This window comes from Pungitius pungitius, chromosome 4 (assembly GCF_949316345.1).
Source record: "Pungitius pungitius chromosome 4, fPunPun2.1, whole genome shotgun sequence".
In the NCBI taxonomy this organism is placed as follows: domain Eukaryota; kingdom Metazoa; phylum Chordata; class Actinopteri; order Perciformes; family Gasterosteidae; genus Pungitius; species Pungitius pungitius.
This window is the reverse complement of record NC_084903.1, coordinates 23,471,821-23,495,424: the sequence shown is the minus strand read 5'-3', so window position 1 is coordinate 23,495,424 and position 23,604 is coordinate 23,471,821. Positions and strand designations below refer to the sequence as shown.

Here is a 23,604-nt window from a genome sequence, read left to right as displayed (position 1 = left end):
TGAAATTAAAACCAGTTCATAGATTTAAAGATTGTAACACAGCAAAGGAAACAAAAACTAAAAACCTTATAATAAACGTATAATAAACAGAGTTGAGAGTTTAAACGTAACGCTTCTACACAAATAAGTTTGAAATCATTTTATTAATGTTTTAGACCATGTGAAGTGGATAATAATGTTACAACCATTTGTTTATTTGTAAAACACCACGGTGCATTTTTACAGGTTCATAATAAACAGCAAAGAATGAACATCTGGTAGAAAGAAAACAATAGAAAACAGAAAGTGCTGAGAGGAGGTCTCCCTCCCAGCACCAAGGGGGGGGAGGGGGGGCTCAGGTGAGGATGTCGTGGGCTTGTTGCTCCACCAGCATGGCCATGTTCTTCACGTCTCCACACCAGAAGTCCAGACGCTCCTTCATGCCTTTGATCTAAACAGGAAGAGACAGTTGACTCTCAGCTGTGATCACATTCTGACGTCTGTGTTTCATATTTGGACCAAGGGGGAGTGATGTAGACGCTGAATTGACCTGTCAATCACTGTAAGCCCCGCCGTAAAGTACTCCGTTATGGTCTGTTTGACTCTAAGTGGACCATCAGTTACTAAATGAACATCATGCTGCATTGAACTAGAGACTGAGACCATAAACTCATGTTTACTGTTCACTGCGGGAATAAAACAAAGGGAGATGTAAAGTAATTTTCTCATAGACTTCTATGGGACCAGAGGAGTCGCCCCCTGCTGGTCGCTACAGAGAATGCAGCTTAAAGTTTACTTTTAAGAACCAGAGGTTGATGCTTCGTCTTAAAACCAGACAAACTTTTTAGCATTGTTTCAGAAACGTGTGTCTCCTTTGAGGTCTTTCTGCATTTGCTCAACCTATTTTCCTCTATTTTAAGAGCACGGATTGAGAATATCTGCACATGAATTCCCATAAACACCCAAACATCTTGCAGTGAAGGGCTTTTTACTTGGGCTGATCACACTAATCTGTTGAACGAGCACCAACCTGCTGCAGGTCCAGCACTCTGGGCTGCACCCAGGTCATCTGCACCTTCTGGTCCACCTCGTCGATGTTCCCTTTGATCAGGCCCACGGACAGAGCCTTCATCACCAGCAGCTCCACCTGCAGCACACAGAAAACTAGTGAGGACCCCCGGGAGGCCGTCCCTCCCCTCATCGCAGAGGAGAACGTATCCACAAGCCGACGTTCTGTCGTCCGACACTCGCCTCGTTAACGGGGATTTTGGCGCTCTGAGAGATCTCGGTGAAGGTGAGCTGTCTGTGGTTGGCAGGACGAGTGAAGGTCATCTGGGGCGAGAGACGGGTTGTTGTTATTTTTTTAAACTAAATTCAGATGGGTCAGTGAGGGCACTTCTTAAATAACGGCAATATTCATTATATATATATATTATTATTCTTTTTATTGAATGCATAACCAGCTCCTTCCAGCGATGCTAAAACGCAACAACAACAAAAAACTCACCTCCATCACACACAGCAGCTGGATCTTCTGCATCAGTTTGGCTTCGTGTGCTGCGAGGTCCGGCTGGAGGCGAGAGGGAATCACACCGTTACTACAGCAACCAGCCTTCAGGTCAGGCTCCAGATTTCAGAATAAAGGTTTATGTTTGTGTCAAATGTAGGGATTGGTCTAAAATCCCCCAAAACCTACAAGTCATTTTATTCTCAATTGTGAGACAGTCAAACCGCCTGAAGAGATCTCGTAATGGTTTGTAACGTTTGTTTTCTCACATATTTCTATGTTTAGTCATATTTCTTTATAAATTAAACACGATAAACAGACGGCGTTGCTGCTAATACTTCTGCAGATAACGAAACTTGTTTCTGAACCATTCTGTCCGAGCTTTTCGATAAACAGAAGCGACTTTCACCGTCTTCGGATCAACAACCGTCGGTGGACTCGACCTCGCACGTCGGTTGAGGCTTTAACGTTGTTTGTTTGATGTTTACACAAACGTGGATCACCTGTTGGCCCCAGGCCGATTTGAAGCCCTGGAATTTCTCCACGTTGCCTCCGTTGAAGGCGTAAAGTGTGTCGATGAGCCACTGCTTGTCCGTGTTCCTCAGGGACTCCAGCACGGGATGCATGAGCTGCAAAGACACGCAGCAACGTTAGCAGCAACGTTAGCAGCAACGTTAGCAGCAGCGTTAGCAGCAGCGCTAACGCCGAACCAACGGCGAGTCACCTGTGATGCGTTCAGGCTCCACTCATTGAAAACAAGAACATTATAACTGCAATATGTTCACATGTAATCGGTAAAATGTTGTTTTAGTGGTAAAGCTTGAATAAATCCAGTTGTCAAAAGAATGACAATGTTTTCACAACATAAACAGATATTAGAGATTCATAATGAGCTGTTTAACTAACATGAGATGCAAATAAATCATTAAATCTAATCCATAAAATGTCCCTAATCATTTGAATTGTGTTTTTATGACAAAACAGTCTTACGAGGTAAAGGGAAACCATTTAGAATTGTTGGCTGTTCATTGACTTCACAGCGACTGAAGTGAAATACATTTTGGAAGAGCTACAAAAACTAGATTAAGAAATAGAACCCTTTAAAAAAAATAAAATCTTACCAGCTCCCCGAAGTTGTAAACTCCTTCTCCCAAGAGTCCCGCCAGCCCCAGCGTGAAGGCCCTCTCCTGCTTCTCCGTCTCTGTGGAGTAAAAGCGACATCAGAGCGTGAAACGCGAGTCGGGCGCCCCGGCCTCAGGTCACGCGTCGCGCCCCCCCCCCCCCTCACCCGGGAGGTCTTTGATGTCCACGCAGCCGAGGTAGCGCAGGGCGTCCTTGTAGTAGGAGGCGTGGTTCCCGATGATGCGATAGTATTTGCTGGAGAGGTCATAAAAGCGGCCGTGGACCGACGTCACTCCGGGCAAGTTGTTCAACATCTCCTCGACCTCTTCGATGAGTTTCTGGGACGGGACAAAAAAAAGGGGAACGCAGGTTTATTGAAACTTACTTTGGTGCCTGGAACGAACTCAACTGATGACAAACAAATCTTTTTGACAAAAAAGTTGTAAATTAAGGCCTGATCGACTTTAAGAAATGCATGTATAGTTTTATTAAAATAAGAAAAGTAAAATGATACCGTCATTGTACCAGAGGGTGATTATTACATTATGCTCTGGGTGAGAGATAAGCTGGTTGTTGACATCAGCTTTGTAAAATATTTATTCCCCTTGCTACCGTAATAATAATAATAATAATAATAAGTGTTTACCCACAGACACACACACACACACAATATATATATATATATTATAATGATTATCTGGCCATTAGCTGTACATTGTTATAATTAAATTCAATATAATCTAATCAGGACGGGAAGTTCCTGTTTGTGTGTCCCAACGGATGTACAGACAGCGATGACTACAGTGATAATTATGATTAAAGAGACACTTTTATGTCATTTCAAAACAGAGTCACGGTTGTTGTTTTTTGGGCATCAATCGAGTTCAAGGAGCTAGAAGCTTTGCCGACGTCACGTGTTTGTATGTTAACTCCACAGCGATCAGCAGTACGGTTGGAAGAGAAGATGCATCATGTGTGAACATCACCTGACGCCTGAAATGTGTCGGCTGTGAAGGCGCTGCGAGGCTCGTTTACCTTTGTGGCGGGAAGATCGTTGATCTCCAGTTTAAGTCTGCCGATAGAAGTCTTGCAGAGAATGACGGCTTCATCGCTGCTTTTCACCTGAATCACAAAGAGGCATCTTTTGAACAAAGATACGGTTTAAAAACAGCAAGAAATCCTTCAATTGCAAAGGGGCTCAGTCTATGATGAGCATATTTTGGAGGAATGCAGATTGAGGTGCTGTTTAATTATTTCACTCCATTTAGAGGAAATGTTTCAGTGTAACACAATTCAACAGAAACATCCTCAATCATAATGACCTTCAAGTGTCATAAAATACCCCTAAGCGGTTTTAATTAGAAACGGACCATTGTAATGTAATAAATGTAGTTGTATTGATTACATTAGCTTTGGTATATATATATATATATATATATATATATATATATATATATATATATATATATATATATATATATATTTATTTCAGAACCTGCGAGTCATCTGTCAACTTACCTTTTCCCTGGTCTTCTCAAGAAAAGTGATGGCATCTTTGGGATCTGAAAACAAAACAAAAACATTTAATAACTGTGTTAGAAATATAAATAAGTGAGAAATATTGTGTTCTGGCGGTTGTTCTTCTCACCTTTCATCTGTCTGGCCACATACAGTATGATCTCCATGAGGGACAATGGGTTGATTCTGAGGAAGGAATTCAAAAATAATAAATCAGCATCCAACAGTGAGCGAGGTCTGAACTGGTGGATGTGAAGGTGAAAAGTTCTCTCACCTGTGATCAAAGTCACTGATGAAGTTGTCATAAAGCTTAAAGAAAGAAAAAAAAAGCCGTCAGATTACAGAAAACATTTAACTTTAATTTTAGAATTAAGATGACATGATTTAGGGTTAACGTTCCTTCTTGTGTGTGATGTTACGTTTTTTCCAATTATCAATATCACAATAATGATAAAAAAAACCTCCCACATCCCTACGTTGACGAGGCTGTTACCGACACACAAGACGAAACAATTACATTTAATGGCCACACCGTCTTATTTCGGTTTTTATATGGGCGTAATAACTGCAATTTCTGATTAGAAATAGTAACCTTGGATGCAATAAAATATATAGATAGATGGATCGTTACTTGATTTTTCCCACATGTTTTTGCAACAGAAGCATAAATTATGGAGTAGAAATACCAAATATACAAGACAAATAGAATAGTATTACATTAACTAACTGAACTATAGTGGACAGATGAAACCAAACAGACAACCTTGTGTGATTGATCTTCATAACTTCCTGTTAAAAAGGTCACATTAAATATAAGAATAAAGAATAACATGACATTGCATCCCCCTCAGTGAAGCATTCAAGTGTTACCTGTATGAGGCCATCTCCCGTTTTGAAGCAAGGATCTTTAACAAAGTCTGTCAGCCTGAGAGTCAACTGATGCCACAATCTGTAAGCAAAGAAAGCTGTTTGTGAACATATTATCATATGATAACATATCAACACATTATCCAGAAGATAAACAAATGTCCCAAAGAAACGTTGCGTCACTCAGGCCAGGAAATCAACTAACAAGAAATGAAGGCCAGACATTTTTATGAATTTTGATTGTAAAGTAATATTTCTAAAATGTATTATCACATTACTAAGTATAATATCTGAATACCTGTATATATTGAACAGGAGTCTAAAGGTTTACTGAATCGCTTGTGAAGCCATATTTCCCTTTGAGTGCAGCTAACATTAACCTGTGATGGACGTTTGTACAAACAATAGATGCTACGTGGTTTATAGGTTAACATCCACGGTGATTATGTTATGGAATCACAAAACACTACATTCATTTTTAATTCGCCACTGTCTCACAGGGCTTCCACCTAGCATCCTCGCTAGCAAACAGCTAACACAAACTTTGGCTTTCATTATCCTAAACTGATGACGTTGAGGTTAAAAGTACTACATTGCGTTTTCTTCAATGGTTTGAATGTATAGAATTCAAAACGAAGAGCAACGTTTTCGCTCACATTTTAAGAAGGAACTTGCGGCTAACATTGGTCAGGCATCAGCTAACGCTAGGTCAGTGCATGACTCAGCGTGCATTTGCAATGAATGAGCGAGCTAACGTTAGCTAGCCTAGCGTAAGCGGAGCATTAGCCTAGCTGACTTCTTATTTAGTTTACCTTTTGTTGTGCAACTCCTCCAACGTGTGCCACTCCGTCGCCATCTCCGGAGTGGTGCTATTACTCTGCTGCTGTTTGAGGTAACCGCTAACATCTTTCATGGTGGCGAAGAAACTGTGAGGTTAAATCTTTATTGGGACTCTGTTGTGTGTCAATGAGTCTTCAGCTAACGCCAAGTAGCCTGTCGTGTTGTGGGTCTGCTGCCAGGCGCAAAGGATGACGGGAGATGAAATAGGCGTTTCTAAAGCCTGCCGTTAGCTAAGATTTGATTTTATCGTAAACCTCACTTCTTGACTGCTAACGTCGTACACGTTATGTTTAATTTCATTCGTGCTAACGTTGTTTTCAGACGTTATTCGCCGATGTCGTGCTGTATTGTTGGACGCTCTGGGTGAATAAAGTGCGGACAATTGAATGACATAGGAAATCCCGTTCGGTAGCTATCGACCGAGCTAAAGCTAAAGCTCACTAGCGTTAGCCCGTCCCGTACATGACGGTTCACCCGTCTGCGCGAGGAAGAGGTCAAAGGTCAACAACAAATATATCAACGAGCAGCTAGTCATTGCCTTTAGGTAGACATATTGTTTAACATCTCGTATCCGTGTGTGGGACTGCGCATCAGGCAGCAGGAGTCATGCAATAACAATAACTTGAGTGTAGTTACCGCTCTGTAATGGCTTCTTTAGTGAGTTCGTCATTACGGTCACCTGTCAGACTAAGTGTGTACCTGCGCTCGAGGACGAGCAGGACGCTCTCTGCCAACGGTGAGAAGACAGGCAGCAACATTATGATGATACAAGGTGTTTTGGTCAGTGATTGTTGTGATGTTTCTGTACAGGTCGTTTGGGTCAAAGGAGGTCATGTCCAGGTGAAGGTGCCACTCTGTGCAGGTATCTCACACGGATAGTGCTTCAAAACCCAACAGTATACAATGTATTTGACATGTGACAAAGAAAAGCATTGCCACATTCAATACACTGGTGGTTATCCATCCAAAAAATGTTTTTAAATTATAGAAGATTAATGAAACCACGTATCTAGATAAGAATGGCGTTGCTAATTTAGTAGAGCAAGTAATTTATGAAGCTCTAATTATGCACACAAAAAAAGTAAATGAGTAAGAAGAGTTCAGGGCCTGAGATGGGGACCAGGACCGGCACAGTGACTTGATTTGGACTCGCAGAAGAGGACTTGTGAGGGTGCTTGAGATTTTAAACATCCATTAGTATTATAACTGTCATTCGTTGGCGACCCAGAGTAATTATTCAAAACTTATTATTATTCCAAGCATAATACGCAATTAGCAAGTTTCCTTATATACAGAAGTGCCTTTGATACTAGCTGCACTCACCCTCTAAGCAGCGGACCATATGTGCTTCATGCGGACAACCTCAACCCTTCATTCCTGTTTTACTGATTTGCAGACCAACCGTCTCTCCCCAATGGAACGGGACGCGGGGGTTCTTCTCCCGCGGCGGCGGCGGCTCAGCCGAGGATCAGAAGACCCTGGAAGACATCGCCGAGGACATCAGAGAGCGGCGGTACGAGAAGGTGGTGGTGATGGCCGGAGCCGGGATCAGCACGCCGAGCGGCATCCCGGACTTCAGGTGAACTCATTCGTTCGGTATTCACGCAGACCTCCGGCGAGCATCGGGTGTGTTCAGCAGATCTTCACCTCCCAGGTCTCCAGGCAGCGGCCTCTACGACAACCTGCAGCAGTACGACCTGCCCTACGCCGAGGCCATATTCGAGCTCAGCTTCTTCCGCCACGACCCCAGACCCTTCTTCGCCCTCGCCAAAGAGCTCTACCCAGGGAACTATCGGCCCAACGTGACCCATTATTTTGTGCGGCTGCTGCACGAGAAGAGTCAGCTTCTCCGCATGTACACGCAGAACATCGACGGGCTGGAAAGACGTACGTATCCTGCCCGCCGCGACGTGCACGTCTGCCAGGTTCTGACGGGCCTTCTAAAGCTGCCTCCCTGCTTGTTTACCTGTGGGTCAAGTGGCGGGGATTCCCCCCGAGATGTTGGTGGAGGCTCACGGAACGTTCGCCACGGCAACCTGCACCACCTGTCTGCGGGAATACCAGGGGGAGGAGCTCCGGGTGAGTCACGAGCCGCGGAAGCGCAACCCCCGCACACATTTACCTCCACAGCCACGTAGGACATTAGATCACATTATATAGAATGGAACCATCCAGGCAGTAGTGGAAATCGCCAACAAATGTATTTTGCCAAACTGAAAGATGAGTTAAATCTGTATTTGGAAAATTCTGTGATTTTTGATGTTACAAAACGAAGACCTGATTTCTGTTTAATTTTAATATATTGCATCGTCTGTTGACCCAATAAATCTTTTGCAATCCAGCCTATTTTTGTTGTGCTGGATTATGAATATATATATTTTACAAATATGTGGTTTGCTCCACTGGACATTTTTTAGCCAGTGAAAATGCTACTATTATAAGTATTAATGGGGCTCACCAGGCGGACGTGCTGAGCGGGACGGTCCCGCAGTGTCCCACCTGTAGAGGCGTGGTGAAGCCCGACATCGTGTTCTTCGGGGAGGAGCTTCCACGTCACTTCTTCAAGTACCTCGCAGACTTCCCGCGGGCCGACCTGCTGGTCGTCATGGGAACGTCGATGGAGGTGAGAGATGAGACGAGGGCACGAGATCGCGGGCTTTTGTTTCCTTCTTGTTGAGGATGTTTTCATGTCCGGTCCCACGTGCTCTAAACAGGCTGCGCTCTGCAGGTGGAGCCCTTCGCCAGTCTGGCCGGAGCGGTGGGCGGCTCCGTTCCCCGTCTGCTCATCAACCGCGACCCGGTGGGTCCGTTCGCCGGGCGCCGCCGCGCCCGCGACGTGGTGCGGCTGGGCGACGTGGTGGAGGGCGTGCGGGCGCTGGTCGACGCCCTCGGCTGGACCCGCGAGCTGGAAGCTCTGATGGCCGCCGCTGCTCTGAAAGTGAGTGTGTGTTTGTGTGTTTGTGTGTGTGTGTTGTGCTTACAAAACTCTTCCATGTGAGAGCTCCCATGAGCCTCTTGTCACGAGGCGACAGGCTTCGCCGGAGGCCGAGGCCACGCCTCTCCGCGATCCTGCTCGCCACATCGAGCAGACGAGCTGATGAGGTCACTCGTGGTGTTTTGTGCTCTTTTTTTCCCGCAGGCTGCGGAAGAGAAACCCGTAACGAAAAAAACACCCTGAATGTGGACTTTAAAGGTCTAATGCGGCAGTATGTGGATCTCTGGTTGAATTAAAGGAAACTCACAGCAGAAACGCACATTCATTCACTTCTCAGTAGAATATCAGCAAAACGCAGGTGAGTGATGATGCAACAATGAGAACGATGTGCAATATTACATTTGATTTTTTTTCACCTGTGAGTGAAACAGTCGTTTTGTATGGAGTCGATTTTTATGTATTTACTTTAATTATAATAAAGAAGGTCAACGTGCTGGTTAAATACTGCAGTTTTTGAACATTATGGCATGAAAACATGTTCTATTAGAAACCTCAAATTAAACTGGGAAGCTGTGTAATGTATGTTTAACAAATGCAATTATTTACAGTAGGGAAATAAAGGAAAATGTAAGCTTTTAGGATGGAATCTTTCTTCAGAAATGGGGAGGAGCTTTAGTGGAGTTATTCTGGTGTGTGTGTGTGTGTGTGTGTGTGTGTGTGATGCTCTGACACACAGATAATAATAGTTATCGCTGGTTTTGGGTCTTTCATGTGAGTCGAGGGTCTTTCTGACCAGCAGAGGTAGCCAGAGGGCCGAGATGAAGACTTGACAAACTAGGCTGTTTGGCCCTTTGTATGTTTTCATGTCTTTATTAAAACCAAACCGGAGCTGCTGAGCAACTGTCAGTTAAACCACCACTTAAATGTCCTTTTATTTCACTTTTATGCTGCAAACTCAAGTTGAAATGGAAAGTCATATTCTGCACTCGGAGTCATATTTGGGCTATAAATCAAATCCAATCAATTGAATTGAATACGACATGTAGATGTATGTATGATGTATGATGGTCTTCATGCAAAAGTCAAGCAGTCTGACTTTGAGCATCCAGAGGGACGTGCCCTGCCAACATCTGGTTATTAAAGACAAAGCTTTCTGAACGATGGAGGAGTTCCCTCAGATCTCCTGACAAGAAAAAGCCTCAGTGCAGAATCTACCGGAAGGAGACCTTTCCCCTTCATGTGGTTGTCTGTGTTGCTCTTTGAAGGCCTGAAGCAGTGAAGACCATAACTAGGAGAGCTCTCTGCCCGGATGGATCCTCCTTCGGTGATCCTCGGCCTTCTTTTAGCGACTGATTCCAAAGAAACCGACACTCAAGGGATGTTGAGAGTTTTTTTCTGCTTTAAGCATCTGCGTCAGGTGACACGTAGCCGCTGCTAGCTGCTCTACAGCAGGAGAAGATCTGCTCCTTTCATCCAGCACAGCTTATATTATTACAGTTTTACTTTTGAGATTTCCCTCAAAGATGCAAATTTATTTCTCCAAATTCAACCAGCAAGCACAAGCCCAACGGGTCAAATTAGGCCTTTTGTGTTGTGTTATTTAGTAGGATGTTTTAAACAGGAGCCAGACGGATTAAAAAGGACCCGAAAGAGATGCAAAAGCATCTGGAAGAGAAATCTAGTTTTCAAAGGAAATGGAAGCTCTGCTGCGGCGCTGAAGGACGACATCGACGAGAACACAAACTGAGGCGACCGGATTCCACCCACTGAAACATTTAGGAAGCTGACCCAGTTTATTAGAAAGGTTTCCACATAAAACGTGGATATGGCAAACAGGAGGCACAGTCAGTAAGCACACACACACACACACAATGGCTCAACACTCCCACTGAAGCCGCCCGAGTACTTTCAGAACATAGAAAACAACGTCTTCATTAAACTGGATCCAAATGACTCTTAAGGAGCGACGTGATGAAGACACAAAGTGGGAGTGAGTCGTTTAAACAATCTATGACAACAACGTAAAGGTTTCATTCAACGCCACACAAACACTTGTCTACAAATGCAATTTTCATTACTGAGTTCCAAAAAAAAAAACACATTAAAAAACCTCTATTTAACATCATATTTCACATGATGTGAGACTAATAATATGGATAAAGCAGAGAAATGTTCATATTTTGACTTTCATATTGCTGAAATAAAAGTGAATTATTCGTGTTACTTCCACAATGACAAAGAAGTTTCTAGAATATATATATATATTTATATATAGATCCTCATGAATATATATTGATCATTGACCAGGATATCTTTCAAGTTATAAATACTTGTGATAAATATATTTCAGCCTGGAAACTTTGCTGTTATTACACAAAAAATCCATCTTTTTCATCTCCACAACATTCTCATTAAAGCAAGTTTTTTGTTGTTGGTTTGTTATTACAATAAATGTGCATTTCATAGCGCACTGAAACATAAATGTAATAATGTTTGATATGAAGGACTTCTCCTAAAGACGCCGCTCCCTTTAGGTGAAACATATTGTTGCCTTAAACAAGTTCACTTGTTGTTTTGTAGCATTTATTTCATTGATTTAAACACGTTCACGTGTTTCAAACTATTTAAAGTTGCGGCCGAAATATAATAAAGAAAATGGGTTTTCCTGGAGACAGAAAATCTCTCATTTCCGCAAAGAAATTAAGCACAGGCAAAAATGACTGTTTAAACAATGATTTTGTGCAATAATGAAACCATGAAGTATATTTGTTGTAATGAATGTAATGTAGAAATAATGGGAATGTGGTAATAACAAGAAAGAATTACCATGAAAATGACCTTGTATGGATACTTTATACATTTATATCAATATAATACATGCTAATAAAGCATTTTCTTTTAATACCAGGCAGACGTTGGACTGGACAGAGGACGAATCCTTTCTGACCTCTGTCCACTGTTTGACTTTTTGCTTTAAGGCACATCGCCGCTTGAGCTCAGCGGAGATGAAGCGTGTTCTTGTGTCTGATCATCAAAGTGAGCCTCTGAGGTTCCGGTGAGCTGTTGCCAGTCCACACACACACACACACACACACACACACACACACACACACACACACACACACACACACACACACGTGTACATACACACACACACACATGGACTCGGAGCCTCCGGGGGCCTCAGCAGCAGCTGCGGAAAAACTTCTTGAAGAACTTCTTGAACTCGGTGTTGAAGACGGTGTAGATGACGGGGTTGAGGGCGCTGTTGACGTAGCCCAGCCAGGTGACGGTGCTCATCAGGGCGGGGGGCACGTAGCACGTCACGCACACGGCCCTCGTGGTGTGCACCACGAAGAACGGCGTCCAGCAGAACAGGAAGCAGCCTGCGTGGAAGTGGACAGCGTCAGGAGGCAGAAGTCAAGAGTCAGAGATGGCCGCAGCGTCCGTCGCCACGGCGACGCGTGTCACAGAGGCCGTGACAGACACACACGCCCGGGGGGGGCGTTTCTCTCTCGGCAACAACGGGTTCTGTTTTACCACTCAATCTGCTTCCTGCTGCCAGGTTCAGGGGAAACGAAATGAATCAACTGTGCGAAACGTTCGACTCGAAGCCATTAAAGCGTCGTCATGGCGATCCTCTCCGGACGCGTCTCTTCAAAGAAGGACGTGACTCTTCATTTGATCCGTCTCAACTTTCTCAGATACTTTAAATGTCTTTCTGTGTTTTATGTACAAAACACACAATGAACTAATAAAACTCATTCTTCATGCTTCACTACTGCTATTATTTATTTGACTTTATAGATTTCTGGGCAGGTTGTGATTGTCCTCCACCTAGAGGATCAGGACTACAGAGACTGGTCCACATAGAGGATCAGGACAACAGAGACTGGTCCACATAGAGGATCAGGACAACAGAGACTGGTCAACATAGAGGATCAGGACTACAGAGACTGGTTCACCTAGGGGATCAGGACTACAGAGACTGGTTCACCTAGGGGATCAGGACTACAGAGACTGGTTCACCTAGGGGATCAGGACTACAGAGACTGGTCCACATAGAGGATCAGTACTACTGAGATTGGTCCTCATAGAGGATCAGGACTACAGAGACTGGTTCACCTAGAGGATCAGGACTACAGAGACTGGTCTACATAGAGGATCAGGACTACACTGAGACTGGTTCACCTAGAGGATCAGGACTACAGAGACTGGTTCACCTAGGGGATCAGGACTACAGAGACTGGTTCACCTAGGGGATCAGGACTACAGAGACTGGTTCACCTAGGGGATCAGGACTACAGAGACTGGTTCACCTAGGGGATCAGGACTACAGAGACTGGTCCACATAGAGGATCAGTACTACTGAGATTGGTCCTCATAGAGGATCAGGACTACAGAGACTGGTTCACCTAGAGGATCAGGACTACAGAGACTGGTTCACCTAGAGGATCAGGACTACAGAGACTGGTCAACATAGAGGATCAGTACTACTGAGATTGGTCCTCATAGAGGATCAGGACAACAGAGACTGGTCAACATAGAGGATCAGGACTACAGAGACTGGTTCACCTAGAGGATCAGGACTACAGAGACTGGTCCACATAGAGGATCAGGACTACAGAGACTGGTTCACCTAGAGGATCAGGACTACAGAGACTGGTCCACATGGAGGATCAGGACTACAGAGACTGGATATATTTCCTTATTTGATCTCCTCTCCTCGTTAGTCTGGTCCCGGCTGAAGATCCAGCTTCAACGAGGACCTTCATTGAGACTCTGAATGATTCAGGACCCTGCTGAGATCATTAGTGAAGCCGTAGCTCATCATTTCATCCCCAGACATTACTGCTCAGGGGGGATGGATGAATTTTGGATTTCTTGAATACTTTCTCCTCTTTTGCCACAAGAAGGATGAAAGATGCAGAACAGAACACCTCTTCTATCTTCTGCTGTCAGACTTCAGAGATGTGAGGAACGTGATTTATATCTCGTGATGAAACTTAAAAAACCCAAAGCGTCTCCGGCCTCGTGCTCACAGGTGGGATCGCTGCTGGAAGAAAACAAGCGCCTCTCATCAGCAGAATAACTCCACTAAATCAGGCCCTTCACCCTCCGGGGGGGGGGGGGGGTCTCTTACTTTCTCAGGACACACAATTTTCATAGTTTCATAGTTTTTTCATAGCATACAAAAGTACAAACAGCTGATGGGACTACAAGTGCTGAACGCAAAATGTAATTTAAAATATACCCAAACGGTGAAGATGACATTTACTGAACACCTGCTTTCATCAACCTCTTGAGTCCAGCTCATCTCCATGAACAGGCTGCAGGGAAACATTTCTGGGATTCATTTGTTTTGTTTTTAGTTCACCTTGTGATCCTGTGTGATTTATTGAGCTCCACACACACACACACACACACACACACACACACACACACACACACACACACACACACACACACACACACACACACCTGCTGCAGAGCCACTTTTAATCAGGTTAGTGTTGAACATGCTCAGCACCCACACGCCTCACCTGCTGCTACTTTACTTCCATTTGCTGCTCAGGAAACAAGACTTTAACTTGTAAAGACAACTCCAATACATTTGGATAATTATATTATTTCATTATTTTATTTTTATATTTGGATTTTCAAAAATATAACTAATATATGTGACCTTTTTCATATTATTTGACCTAACACTGACTTTTTTTCAAAACATTTTCCAACTCAATATACTTTGACTTTTCTTTCAGAATATTTAGATATTTTTTTTTGCGGCCGACGAGGCTTCAGTTTTTCCTAAATTTACGAGGCGCTGCCGTTTGGAGCATCGCTGGATGATCTTTTTCTCTGACCTGTCAATCACAGCGAGCCCCGCCCTTCAAAATGAACGTTTACTGAGGGAATAAATCCAGAAGGAAGTAGAGTAACTTCCCTCCACAGACTTCTGGACCAGTGGTTCTCAACTGGTTCTGGCTCCGGGACCCACCATCTCCCCATAATGACGCGACACAAATCCAGGAACACTCTCAACATCTCAAATGTTTTCAAAATCAAGTTCATAAGCTGAATTTTATATTCAGGATGTTTAATTATCCTAAAAACCCAAAGTCTCCCCCATATCAGAATAGTTTGACCCAACCTGGCACCTGCTGCTGAAAACATGGACGAGCCGCAAAAAAACGACACTCCGCTGCATTAAAAAAGTCCCTTCAAAATAAAATCACAGGACGATTTTTTTTTAAATTCTAATTTGTATCTTCCCATGCAAAGGCCCATTAAAAACGCCAGTTGAGAATCACTGTTCTAGAGGAAGTCCCCCCCCCCCCCCCCCCCCCGGCGGATACTTGAGAGAACGCAGCTTTAAGACTCCTCCGCGCGGCTGTGGCTGCAGAGGAGCTCCGTGGTCACTCACCCACGACGACGGGCAGCACCTGCATGGCCTTCCTCTCCCTGCTGTTGATCTTGGCCCTCTTCTTCCTGTGCAGCTGCTGGCTGAACGTCAGCGTGGGCACCGAGTTCTCCCGGTACTGCCGGGGATAGGGGATCTCCTGCTGCAGGTACTCGTCCGTGTCGTCCAGCCGGGACTGGGCCAGGTCCCGCTCGATGATCCTGGGCAGGGGCATGGGCAGCGGCCCGGGGATGGTGCCGGGCAGCGCCGGCAGCGCGGTGGACACGCCGGCGTGCTGCAGCTTCCTGCAGGCCTCGATGCTGCTGCGCAGCTTGACCTTGCGCGTGGCCTCCCAGTGCCGCAGCCCGCGGAAGATCCCGAAGTAGAGCAGCACCATGATGGGGCAGGGGATGAAGAAGGAGCACACCGAGGAGTACACCACGTAGTTGTTGTCCTCCAGCTTGCACTCGCCGGGGTCGCGGCCGGGCACCCGGTTGATGCCGAAGATGACGGGCGAGGCCACGGCGAGGGCCAGCAGCCAGGTGGCCGACAGCAGCACCAGCTGACGCTGGTCCACGTGCTTACGGTTGTAGTTCAGGGGGATGGACACGGCGATGAACCTGCAAAAGGAGCCGGGGGTTAAGACCTTAACGGACAGCTGTTGCTCCAGGCCTGACGCGGATATGAATCCGTAGTCGTGAGTCACCACAAGGCTCCAATCCTTAAAGGGTCACTTGAAAAAGACGATGGTCAAGATGCTGCTGAAAATAATATGAATTAAAAGAGGCCTCATTCTGAGTGAACACACTTTGATTCCATCTTCTTCTTGTTTTATGGATGTAGATGAAGAAAAAGGAAGCAAAGGGGCACGAGGGCATCGCTCTGCGGCTCCCGACAGAATGTCAGCAGTCGCTGTTCATTTTAACTTGAAATGTAAATAGTGTTTTGGATAGGCAGAGACCTTCTGCAGCTCCCATCTGCTGAGTTATTTATTAGCACGTTTTATTCTGTCTTCAGTACCACAGACCAAACCAACAGGATGTACGCTATGTACGCTTCTAATTAGCTTCCATGTTGTACTGAAACGTCCCGGCTTCCCCACGTGGCCTCAAAGTGACAATAGAAACTACGGAGGACATCACGTTTCTCCAAGGAAGCCAAACCACTGAGTGCCAATAAAGCACAGTGGGTTAAAGGTGTGGCTTTAGCTGTGGAGGCTTTCTGCTGTCCTGGAGTCGTGAAGAGCTCATTAACAAACCTCAATGACCATCACACACACACACACACACACACACACACACACACAGTCATACCTGTCCACGCTGATGGCACACAGGTTGAATATGGAGGCGGTGCACAGCATCACGTCCATGGTCATCAGGCCGTCGCACAGCACCATGTTCAAGGACCAGACCCCCCCCTGGAACTACACGGCAAACCAACAAAACAACAAACACACACACACACACACACACGGACTGATTAGCTTTAATCTGGAGAGCAAATATGTTAAATCCTCTTGCAGCACCGCGGCTCAGCGCTGCCACAAACATTCCTGCGAGGGAAACCCTTTCTCCTCTGCAGGTGAACGGCTTTCACCTCTCAGATTGACTCTTCTAATCCGGGGCGGGGGGGGGGGGGGGGGGCACGTGGACGGTCTCTGGGTAGATTAACCGTCTGCAGCCACTGGCACAGGTAACGAGCTCACAAAGAGCAGCTAATTAGCGAGGATTTAAGGGGAAGGAGGGGGCAGGGAAGCAGGCAGGTGGCGTTTATGATGCCTGGAATATTCTCTCTTAATAAGCAGGGAGCAGCCCCGGTGTGTTTGAAGTCTTTAATTAAACCTCATTAAAGACGTTAGATGGTCTTTCTTCTATTTTGTTTTGGTTTTAATGAGGAACCCTCGCAGGGCGGATTAGCTCCAGCGTTAATCCTTTTTTTCAGATATTTAACCGTATAGGAGCTGATATCTGACACTACAAGGTGTGAGTCAGAGAAGTGTGACCTGGTTGTTCGGGGTCGTGAACCAATGGGGCCAGAAGGCCTCGTGGCCTCCATCCAAACCGGACCGAGAGGCACAGAGCGCCTGTCTGTGATCATTCATCTCCTGGTTTGTTTGCATGTTCGTCTCACTTCAGTCATTTTGCACATCTATTGTTCTTCGGTTGTCATTTGATGGTTGGATTTCCTGTTATTTGACCTGTTTGTCATTTTAAACTGTTTGTTTGTCAAGTCCATTTTTAACAAACAACTTCCCACTTATGTTTGTTTTCTGCTGAAACCTCCGATCATGAGGACAAATACATTCATTCAGTAAACTCATGACGTTTTTGAACCCTCATGAGCAGCTGAGGCATTTCAACAAGATTAGTTTACAAGAAATATTTTAAAAACATGATTAAGGACCGTCTGGGCTCAGGGCCCCGAGGGCGCGTAACACTTATGTGACTCACGATGTTGCATCTGTGTTCTAACGGGATGCGTGAAAAGGACCAACAACCCCTTTTGAAGAGGTGATCGTGGTCTACAGGAGGTGATCAGCGGGTCCACGGCGCGCGGCGCTTACCTCTGCGTAAACGAACAGCGGCAGCACCAGCACCGCCAGCAGCAGGTCCGCGAACGCCAGGCTGACAATGAAGTAGTTGGTGGTGGTTTTCAAAGCCTTCTCCAGGTACACGCTGAGGCACACGAGCACGTTCCCGCCCGCGATGACCACGATCAGCAGAATCCCGAAAATCAGCGCCGGGAAGTTGTAGTCAGCGGCCGCAGCCCCGCGCAGCGTGCCGTTGTCGGTGGAGATGTCCGACATGGTGCCAAAGACTCACGGGCTCCAGGTCCGACGGAGAACGACTCTCCCCGGTGGCCGGTTTTCATCTATGAGCCGTGTCCAGCAGTCCAGGTGCAACGGAAGGGAGTTTGGGGCCCCGTAGCGACGCTCATCGGACGCGCTCCGGCTCCGACGCCGCGCTGCGCCGAGCTCTCCAAAAAGGCGCACCGAGACCTCCGCTTTGACGCGCTCTAACCCGGCGCTCACGTTCAATCGGACCGAAACGAGCGGACTCTTTAACACCCCCCCCCCCACCCCCCCGGCAGCAGTGCGTGAATCAGGTGTCCTGCTCCCGAAGGAGTACGTTAGCTAGATCGGATGAATCAGGAGGCAACAGCTTAAATCCCACCGCACAAATCTGCTTAACGCGAACGCTCCCAGCGGGAGAGGGAGAAAATCAGCTGCTCCCACAGAGGGACGTTTGCTGCTGGTTCTTCAGGAAAACACTTGATGGGACTCTGGTTGGTTGAGTTTCATCTAAGGCACAGCGTCACAATGAAAGGATTTAGGATCTGTTTTTACATTTAACCCCAAAAGTTAGACACCTGAGCCGAAAGTACCCCCGCTTTAATTACCCCATCAACTATGATCAGAAATACTTTGTCCTGAAGTACAAAGGTATTGGTTTCCGAATAATATAAATCATGAATGATAATGAAAAACGGATGCAGTGGTACTAGAAGTAAATGGTAACCTACAATGGAGATAATCAAGTGCAGTTGATTAGGTCAATTAAATAGTCTTCTATTACTGCTATTAGTATTATATTCATGTGATGCACTACAGTACTACGAGTATCTGGGCCTGCTGATACTTCTGCTATTCAACTCCCTCCATCAGCTGCTGCTATTCCATTTGAACTACTGCAACTATTAGTATATATGTACTAATCCCATTGCAAGTGCCACCTTTCTACTTTCTCCACGTCTTAGGCTATTGGAATGGCCTCATAGGCTGTAGATAGCAGGACGTCTGCAGCGATAACACTGCGTGTTGGAGGGACAAATCCTTTGTGGGGAAGGATGAGTTGTACATATGAACGTTTCAAACCACCGGAAAACTAAATGTAGCATCAACACAAACGTTGGACAATCTGGGCTCTTTGTGTTGGTTGTTTATTCGTCAAACCTCACAGAAGCAACGCTTCTAAGTAGCGAATATATTTTTATACACTTCTGACACACCAGTCTGCTCTGGAATGTAAAGTGAGGCCAGAAAGTAACTGGATTTGAGGTGGAGTTCTCACCCCCCCCCCTCCCCCTCCCCCCATGTCTTCATCGGATGACAAGCTTCTCATCTCAGATTCGAGGTGTTTGTTCCACGGTGAATGTCATTAGAATAAAGTCAGCAGCAATTTACTTATTTCACACATCGTCACAAAAGCCTCGCAGGAAAACGCTTTAAAAATAAATAAAATAAACACAACGCAGATGTGAGACTTGCATCGAATGCTATTGGGACGAATATTCATGAAGACAAGAAGAATCACTGCAAAGCATTCTATGGGAGCAGAGGAGTCGCCCCCTGCTGGTCACTACACAGAAGTAGTCATTTCCTCATAGACGTCTATGGGAGCAGAGGAGTCGCCCCCTGCTGGTCACTACACAGAAGTAGTCATTTCCTCATAGACGTCTATGGGAGCAGAGGAGTCGCCCCCTGCTGGTCACTACACAGAAGTAGTCATTTCCTCATAGACGTCTATGGGAGCAGAGGAGTCGCCCCCTGCTGGTCACTACACAGAAGTAGAGTCATTTCCTCATAGACGTCTATGGGAGCAGAGGAGTCGCCCCCTGCTGGTCACCACACAGAAGTAGAGTCATTTCCTCATAGACGTCTATGGGAGCAGAGGAGTCGCCCCCTGCTGGTCACCACACAGAAGTAGAGTCATTTCCTCATAGACGTCTATGGGAGCAGAGGAGTCGCCCCCTGCTGGTCACCACACAGAAGTACAGTCATTTCCTCATAGACGTCAATGGGAGCAGAGGAGTCGCCCCCTGCTGGTCACTACACAGAAGTACAGTCATTTCCTCATAGACGTCTATGGGAGCAGAGGCGTCGCCCCCTGCTGGTCACCACACAGAAGTACAGTCATTTCCTCATAGAAGTCTATGGGAGCAGAGGAGTCGCCCCCTGCTGGTCACTACACAGAAGTAGAGTCATTTCCTCATAGACGTCTATGGGAGCAGAGGAGTCGCCCCCTGCTGGTCACTACACAGAAGTAGAGTCATTTCCTCATAGACGTCTATGGGAGCAGAGGAGTCGCCCCCTGCTGGTCACTACACAGAAGTAGAGTCATTTCCTCATAGAAGTCTATGGGAGCAGAGGAGTCGCCCCCTGCTGGTCACTACACAGAAGTAGAGTCATTTCCTCATAGACGTCTATGGGAGCAGAGGAGTCGCCCCCTGCTGGTCACTACACAGAAGTAGAGTCATTTCCTCATAGACGTCTATGGGAGCAGAGGAGTCGCCCCTGCTGGTCACCACACAGAAGTACAGTCATTTCCTCATAGAAGTCTATGGGAGCAGAGGAGTCGCCCCCTGCTGGTCACTACACAGAAGTAGAGTCATTTCCTCATAGACGTCTATGGGAGCAGAGGAGTCGCCCCCTGCTGGTCACTACACAGAAGTAGAGTCATTTCCTCATAGACGTCTATGGGAGCAGAGGAGTCGCCCCCTGCTGGTCACTACACAGAAGTAGAGTCATTTCCTCATAGAAGTCTATGGGAGCAGAGGAGTCGCCCCCTGCTGGTCACTACACAGAAGTAGAGTCATTTCCTCATAGACGTCTATGGGAGCAGAGGAGTCGCCCCCTGCTGGTCACTACACAGAAGTAGAGTCATTTCCTCATAGACGTCTATGGGAGCAGAGGAGTCGCCCCTGCTGGTCACTACACAGAAGTAGTCATTTCCTCATAGACGTCTATGGGAGCAGAGGAGTCGCCCCCTGCTGGTCACTACACAGAAGTAGTCATTTCCTCATAGACGTCTATGGGAGCAGAGGAGTCGCCCCCTGCTGGTCACTACACAGAAGTAGTCATTTCCTCATAGACGTCTATGGGAGCAGAGGAGTCGCCCCCTGCTGGTCACTACACAGAAGTAGAGTCATTTCCTCATAGACGTCTATGGGAGCAGAGGAGTCGCCCCCTGCTGGTCACCACACAGAAGTAGAGTCATTTCCTCATAGACGTCTATGGGAGCAGAGGAGTCGCCCCCTGCTGGTCACCACACAGAAGTAGAGTCATTTCCTCATAGACGTCTATGGGAGCAGAGGAGTCGCCCCCTGCTGGTCACCCTACAGAAGTACAGTCATTTCCTCATAGACGTCAATGGGAGCAGAGGAGTCGCCCCCTGCTGGTCACTACACAGAAGTACAGTCATTTCCTCATAGACGTCTATGGGAGCAGAGGCGTCGCCCCCTGCTGGTCACCACACAGAAGTACAGTCATTTCCTCATAGAAGTCTATGGGAGCAGAGGAGTCGCCCCCTGCTGGTCACTACACAGAAGTAGAGTCATTTCCTCATAGACGTCTATGGGAGCAGAGGAGTCGCCCCCTGCTGGTCACTACACAGAAGTAGAGTCATTTCCTCATAGACGTCTATGGGAGCAGAGGAGTCGCCCCCTGCTGGTCACTACACAGAAGTAGAGTCATTTCCTCATAGACGTCTATGGGAGCAGAGGAGTCGCCCCTGCTGGTCACTACACAGAAGTAGTCATTTCCTCATAGACGTCTATGGGAGCAGAGGAGTCGCCCCCTGCTGGTCACTACACAGAAGTAGAGTCATTTCTTCATAGAAGTCGATGGGAGCAGAGGAGTGAAGCTTTGGCTCCACTCTTCAGAACCGGAGGTTTCAGCATGCAGTGACAACCAATATATTTGTCTTGTGATCTTCATCGTACTGCTCTCTGGACTCTCTGGAGCCGCCGCACTGATTAATGTCACTTGTTCGTGAGCATGTGCTTATGAGCCATAATCATCAGAATAATTATCACACCTGAAAAGGTCCCCGACGCCTGGTGTGGTTGCGATGCTCCACCAGTCGGCGGTCGTCACGGTGACGGATTCGGGTCCCGTCTCGTGCTCTTTTTCTTTATGGATTCACGGCTCCTCAAGAGGTCCGAGCCCAGAGCAATCTCACTTCATTATTCTGCTTTACTGCTTCTGCGACTAGTGATACTACTACAAGTTTCACCATTATACTACTGCATGCTAGTTTTCTTCCGTTATAATGAAGGCTGCTCTCCATCTATTACTTTTATTCCACCACTGGAATTACTGATGACTATTACTACTTCATGCTAGTATTCTCCTAGCAGCAGGATAGCAGCATTCATTATAACGGGCGCATACCAGCGTGCAGTAGGATACACTTGATGTTCGTGTATGGTGAACACACATCAAGTGTCTCCAGAAAAACAGCCTCCGGAGTGGAATATTTCTCAATAAGAAGCATTATGGGCTGATTGCATCAGTGAAAACGCGAGCAGTCAGAATGAATCTAAACCGTATTTTCCCGATCACAAAGATGGGCTCGACCAGATTGGATTTTACAGGTCAAAGGTCGCAGTCACCTCGCAAAGCCATGAAACTGTGTCTTATTTGAGAGCATTTAAAGTCTCTTTGCTTTAAGGAACACAACTTCCCAGCAGATTCCTCCAATAAATATTTCATACTTTACTTAGTTTAGAACGTATCTGTAAATAAACGTGATGACTCGACCAATAAAACAAACACTGAAACTACATAAATTCCACAGCTGTCCTGAAGAGACTCTTTATTACACCTTCACTCCTCTGAGGATACAAAACAGGCTTTTATTTTTAGAGGCACGATGTTCTCACAGAGCAGAACAAACGTGAGATGATCTCATAGAATAAAATGAATGAATGCAGTTCAAAGGAACAGTTTGTTGTTTTCACTTTACCAAATGTCTCTCTCTCTCTCTCTCTGTGTCTTAATGGCGGTCTCACATTTAAGAAGCTCTCTAATGAGATCAGCTTCTCTGCTAAAACCCACCACGTTACGGTTACATCACCAGTTATATATTATTATATAAAAAGAGAGGTCGGTTTAAAGTCCAAAGCTTTACAAACGTACTAAAGTTTCTGCCCGCAACCTTTTGTGAGGGAAACATTTCATCTACGATGACGTAGCATGTGGAATAGTGCACGTGAACGTGTGGCATTTAGTGTGTTTATACGGTGACAGAATACAGGAAGTTACTGTGAATTTAGAGTTCAGGGTAATGTTCATGTTTTAATATAGAAAATGAAAAGACTTTCAGATTCTTTCTTCTTTTTAGCAAAAGATTGAAGGTAGACGGAGAGAAATCCTTAACCATTCATTAATTAGTGTCATCATGCGTGTATAATTAACATGAAATGAGTACTCTTAGCGTTATTTGAACATCACAGTGACACAGACCCCCCCGCTGACTCCCACCTCCCAAAATAAGCTAATTGTTTCCCCACAGCGAATTCAGCAGAGCCAAAAGAACACCGTCCGCTCACAGAGGAAGTTCAGTGTGAAATACATCTACAAATATTTACAAACCATAAATGTTGTTTTGTTGGGTTTCTGTTTTATGTGAAAGTGACAGAATGTAAGTA

General features: G+C 45.8%; 3 protein-coding genes across 4 annotated transcripts; 1 reads left to right on the top strand and 2 right to left on the bottom strand.

The window, feature by feature from the left end:
* Window positions 1–124: 124 nt before the first annotated feature.
* Window positions 125–6,036, bottom strand: psmd13 (proteasome 26S subunit, non-ATPase 13). Its single transcript, XM_037482484.2, has 13 exons — window positions 5,806–6,036; window positions 4,997–5,075; window positions 4,401–4,435; window positions 4,257–4,312; window positions 4,127–4,170; window positions 3,644–3,730; window positions 2,775–2,946; window positions 2,608–2,687; window positions 1,990–2,115; window positions 1,487–1,549; window positions 1,231–1,311; window positions 1,010–1,126; window positions 125–430 (listed from the first exon to the last, which is right to left on the bottom strand). Exons 1-13 carry the CDS (start codon window positions 5,904–5,906, stop codon window positions 335–337), a joined length of 1,137 nt encoding a protein of 378 aa, XP_037338381.1. The 5' UTR covers window positions 5,907–6,036; the 3' UTR covers window positions 125–334.
* A 111-nt stretch (window positions 6,037–6,147) lies between these two features.
* Window positions 6,148–9,406, top strand: sirt3 (sirtuin 3). Of its 2 annotated transcripts, none has more exons than XM_037482498.2 (8): window positions 6,148–6,569; window positions 6,644–6,695; window positions 7,230–7,412; window positions 7,488–7,720; window positions 7,812–7,912; window positions 8,295–8,456; window positions 8,562–8,771; window positions 8,973–9,406. In XM_037482498.2, exons 1-8 carry the CDS (start codon window positions 6,479–6,481, stop codon window positions 9,009–9,011), a joined length of 1,071 nt encoding a protein of 356 aa, XP_037338395.2. In that variant the 5' UTR covers window positions 6,148–6,478; the 3' UTR covers window positions 9,012–9,406. The 2 variants fall into 2 exon arrangements, with proteins under 2 accessions (XP_037338395.2, XP_037338405.2); XM_037482508.2 differs by having other exon boundaries at window positions 8,548–8,771.
* Window positions 9,407–11,932: 2,526 nt separating this feature from the next.
* Window positions 11,933–18,192, bottom strand: drd4b (dopamine receptor D4b). The gene is made up of 4 exons (XM_037482469.2): window positions 17,738–18,192; window positions 16,485–16,597; window positions 15,196–15,791; window positions 11,933–12,154 (listed from the first exon to the last, which is right to left on the bottom strand). Exons 1-4 carry the CDS (start codon window positions 17,978–17,980, stop codon window positions 11,952–11,954), a joined length of 1,155 nt encoding a protein of 384 aa, XP_037338366.1. The 5' UTR covers window positions 17,981–18,192; the 3' UTR covers window positions 11,933–11,951.
* Between the last annotated feature and the right edge of the window lie 5,412 nt (window positions 18,193–23,604).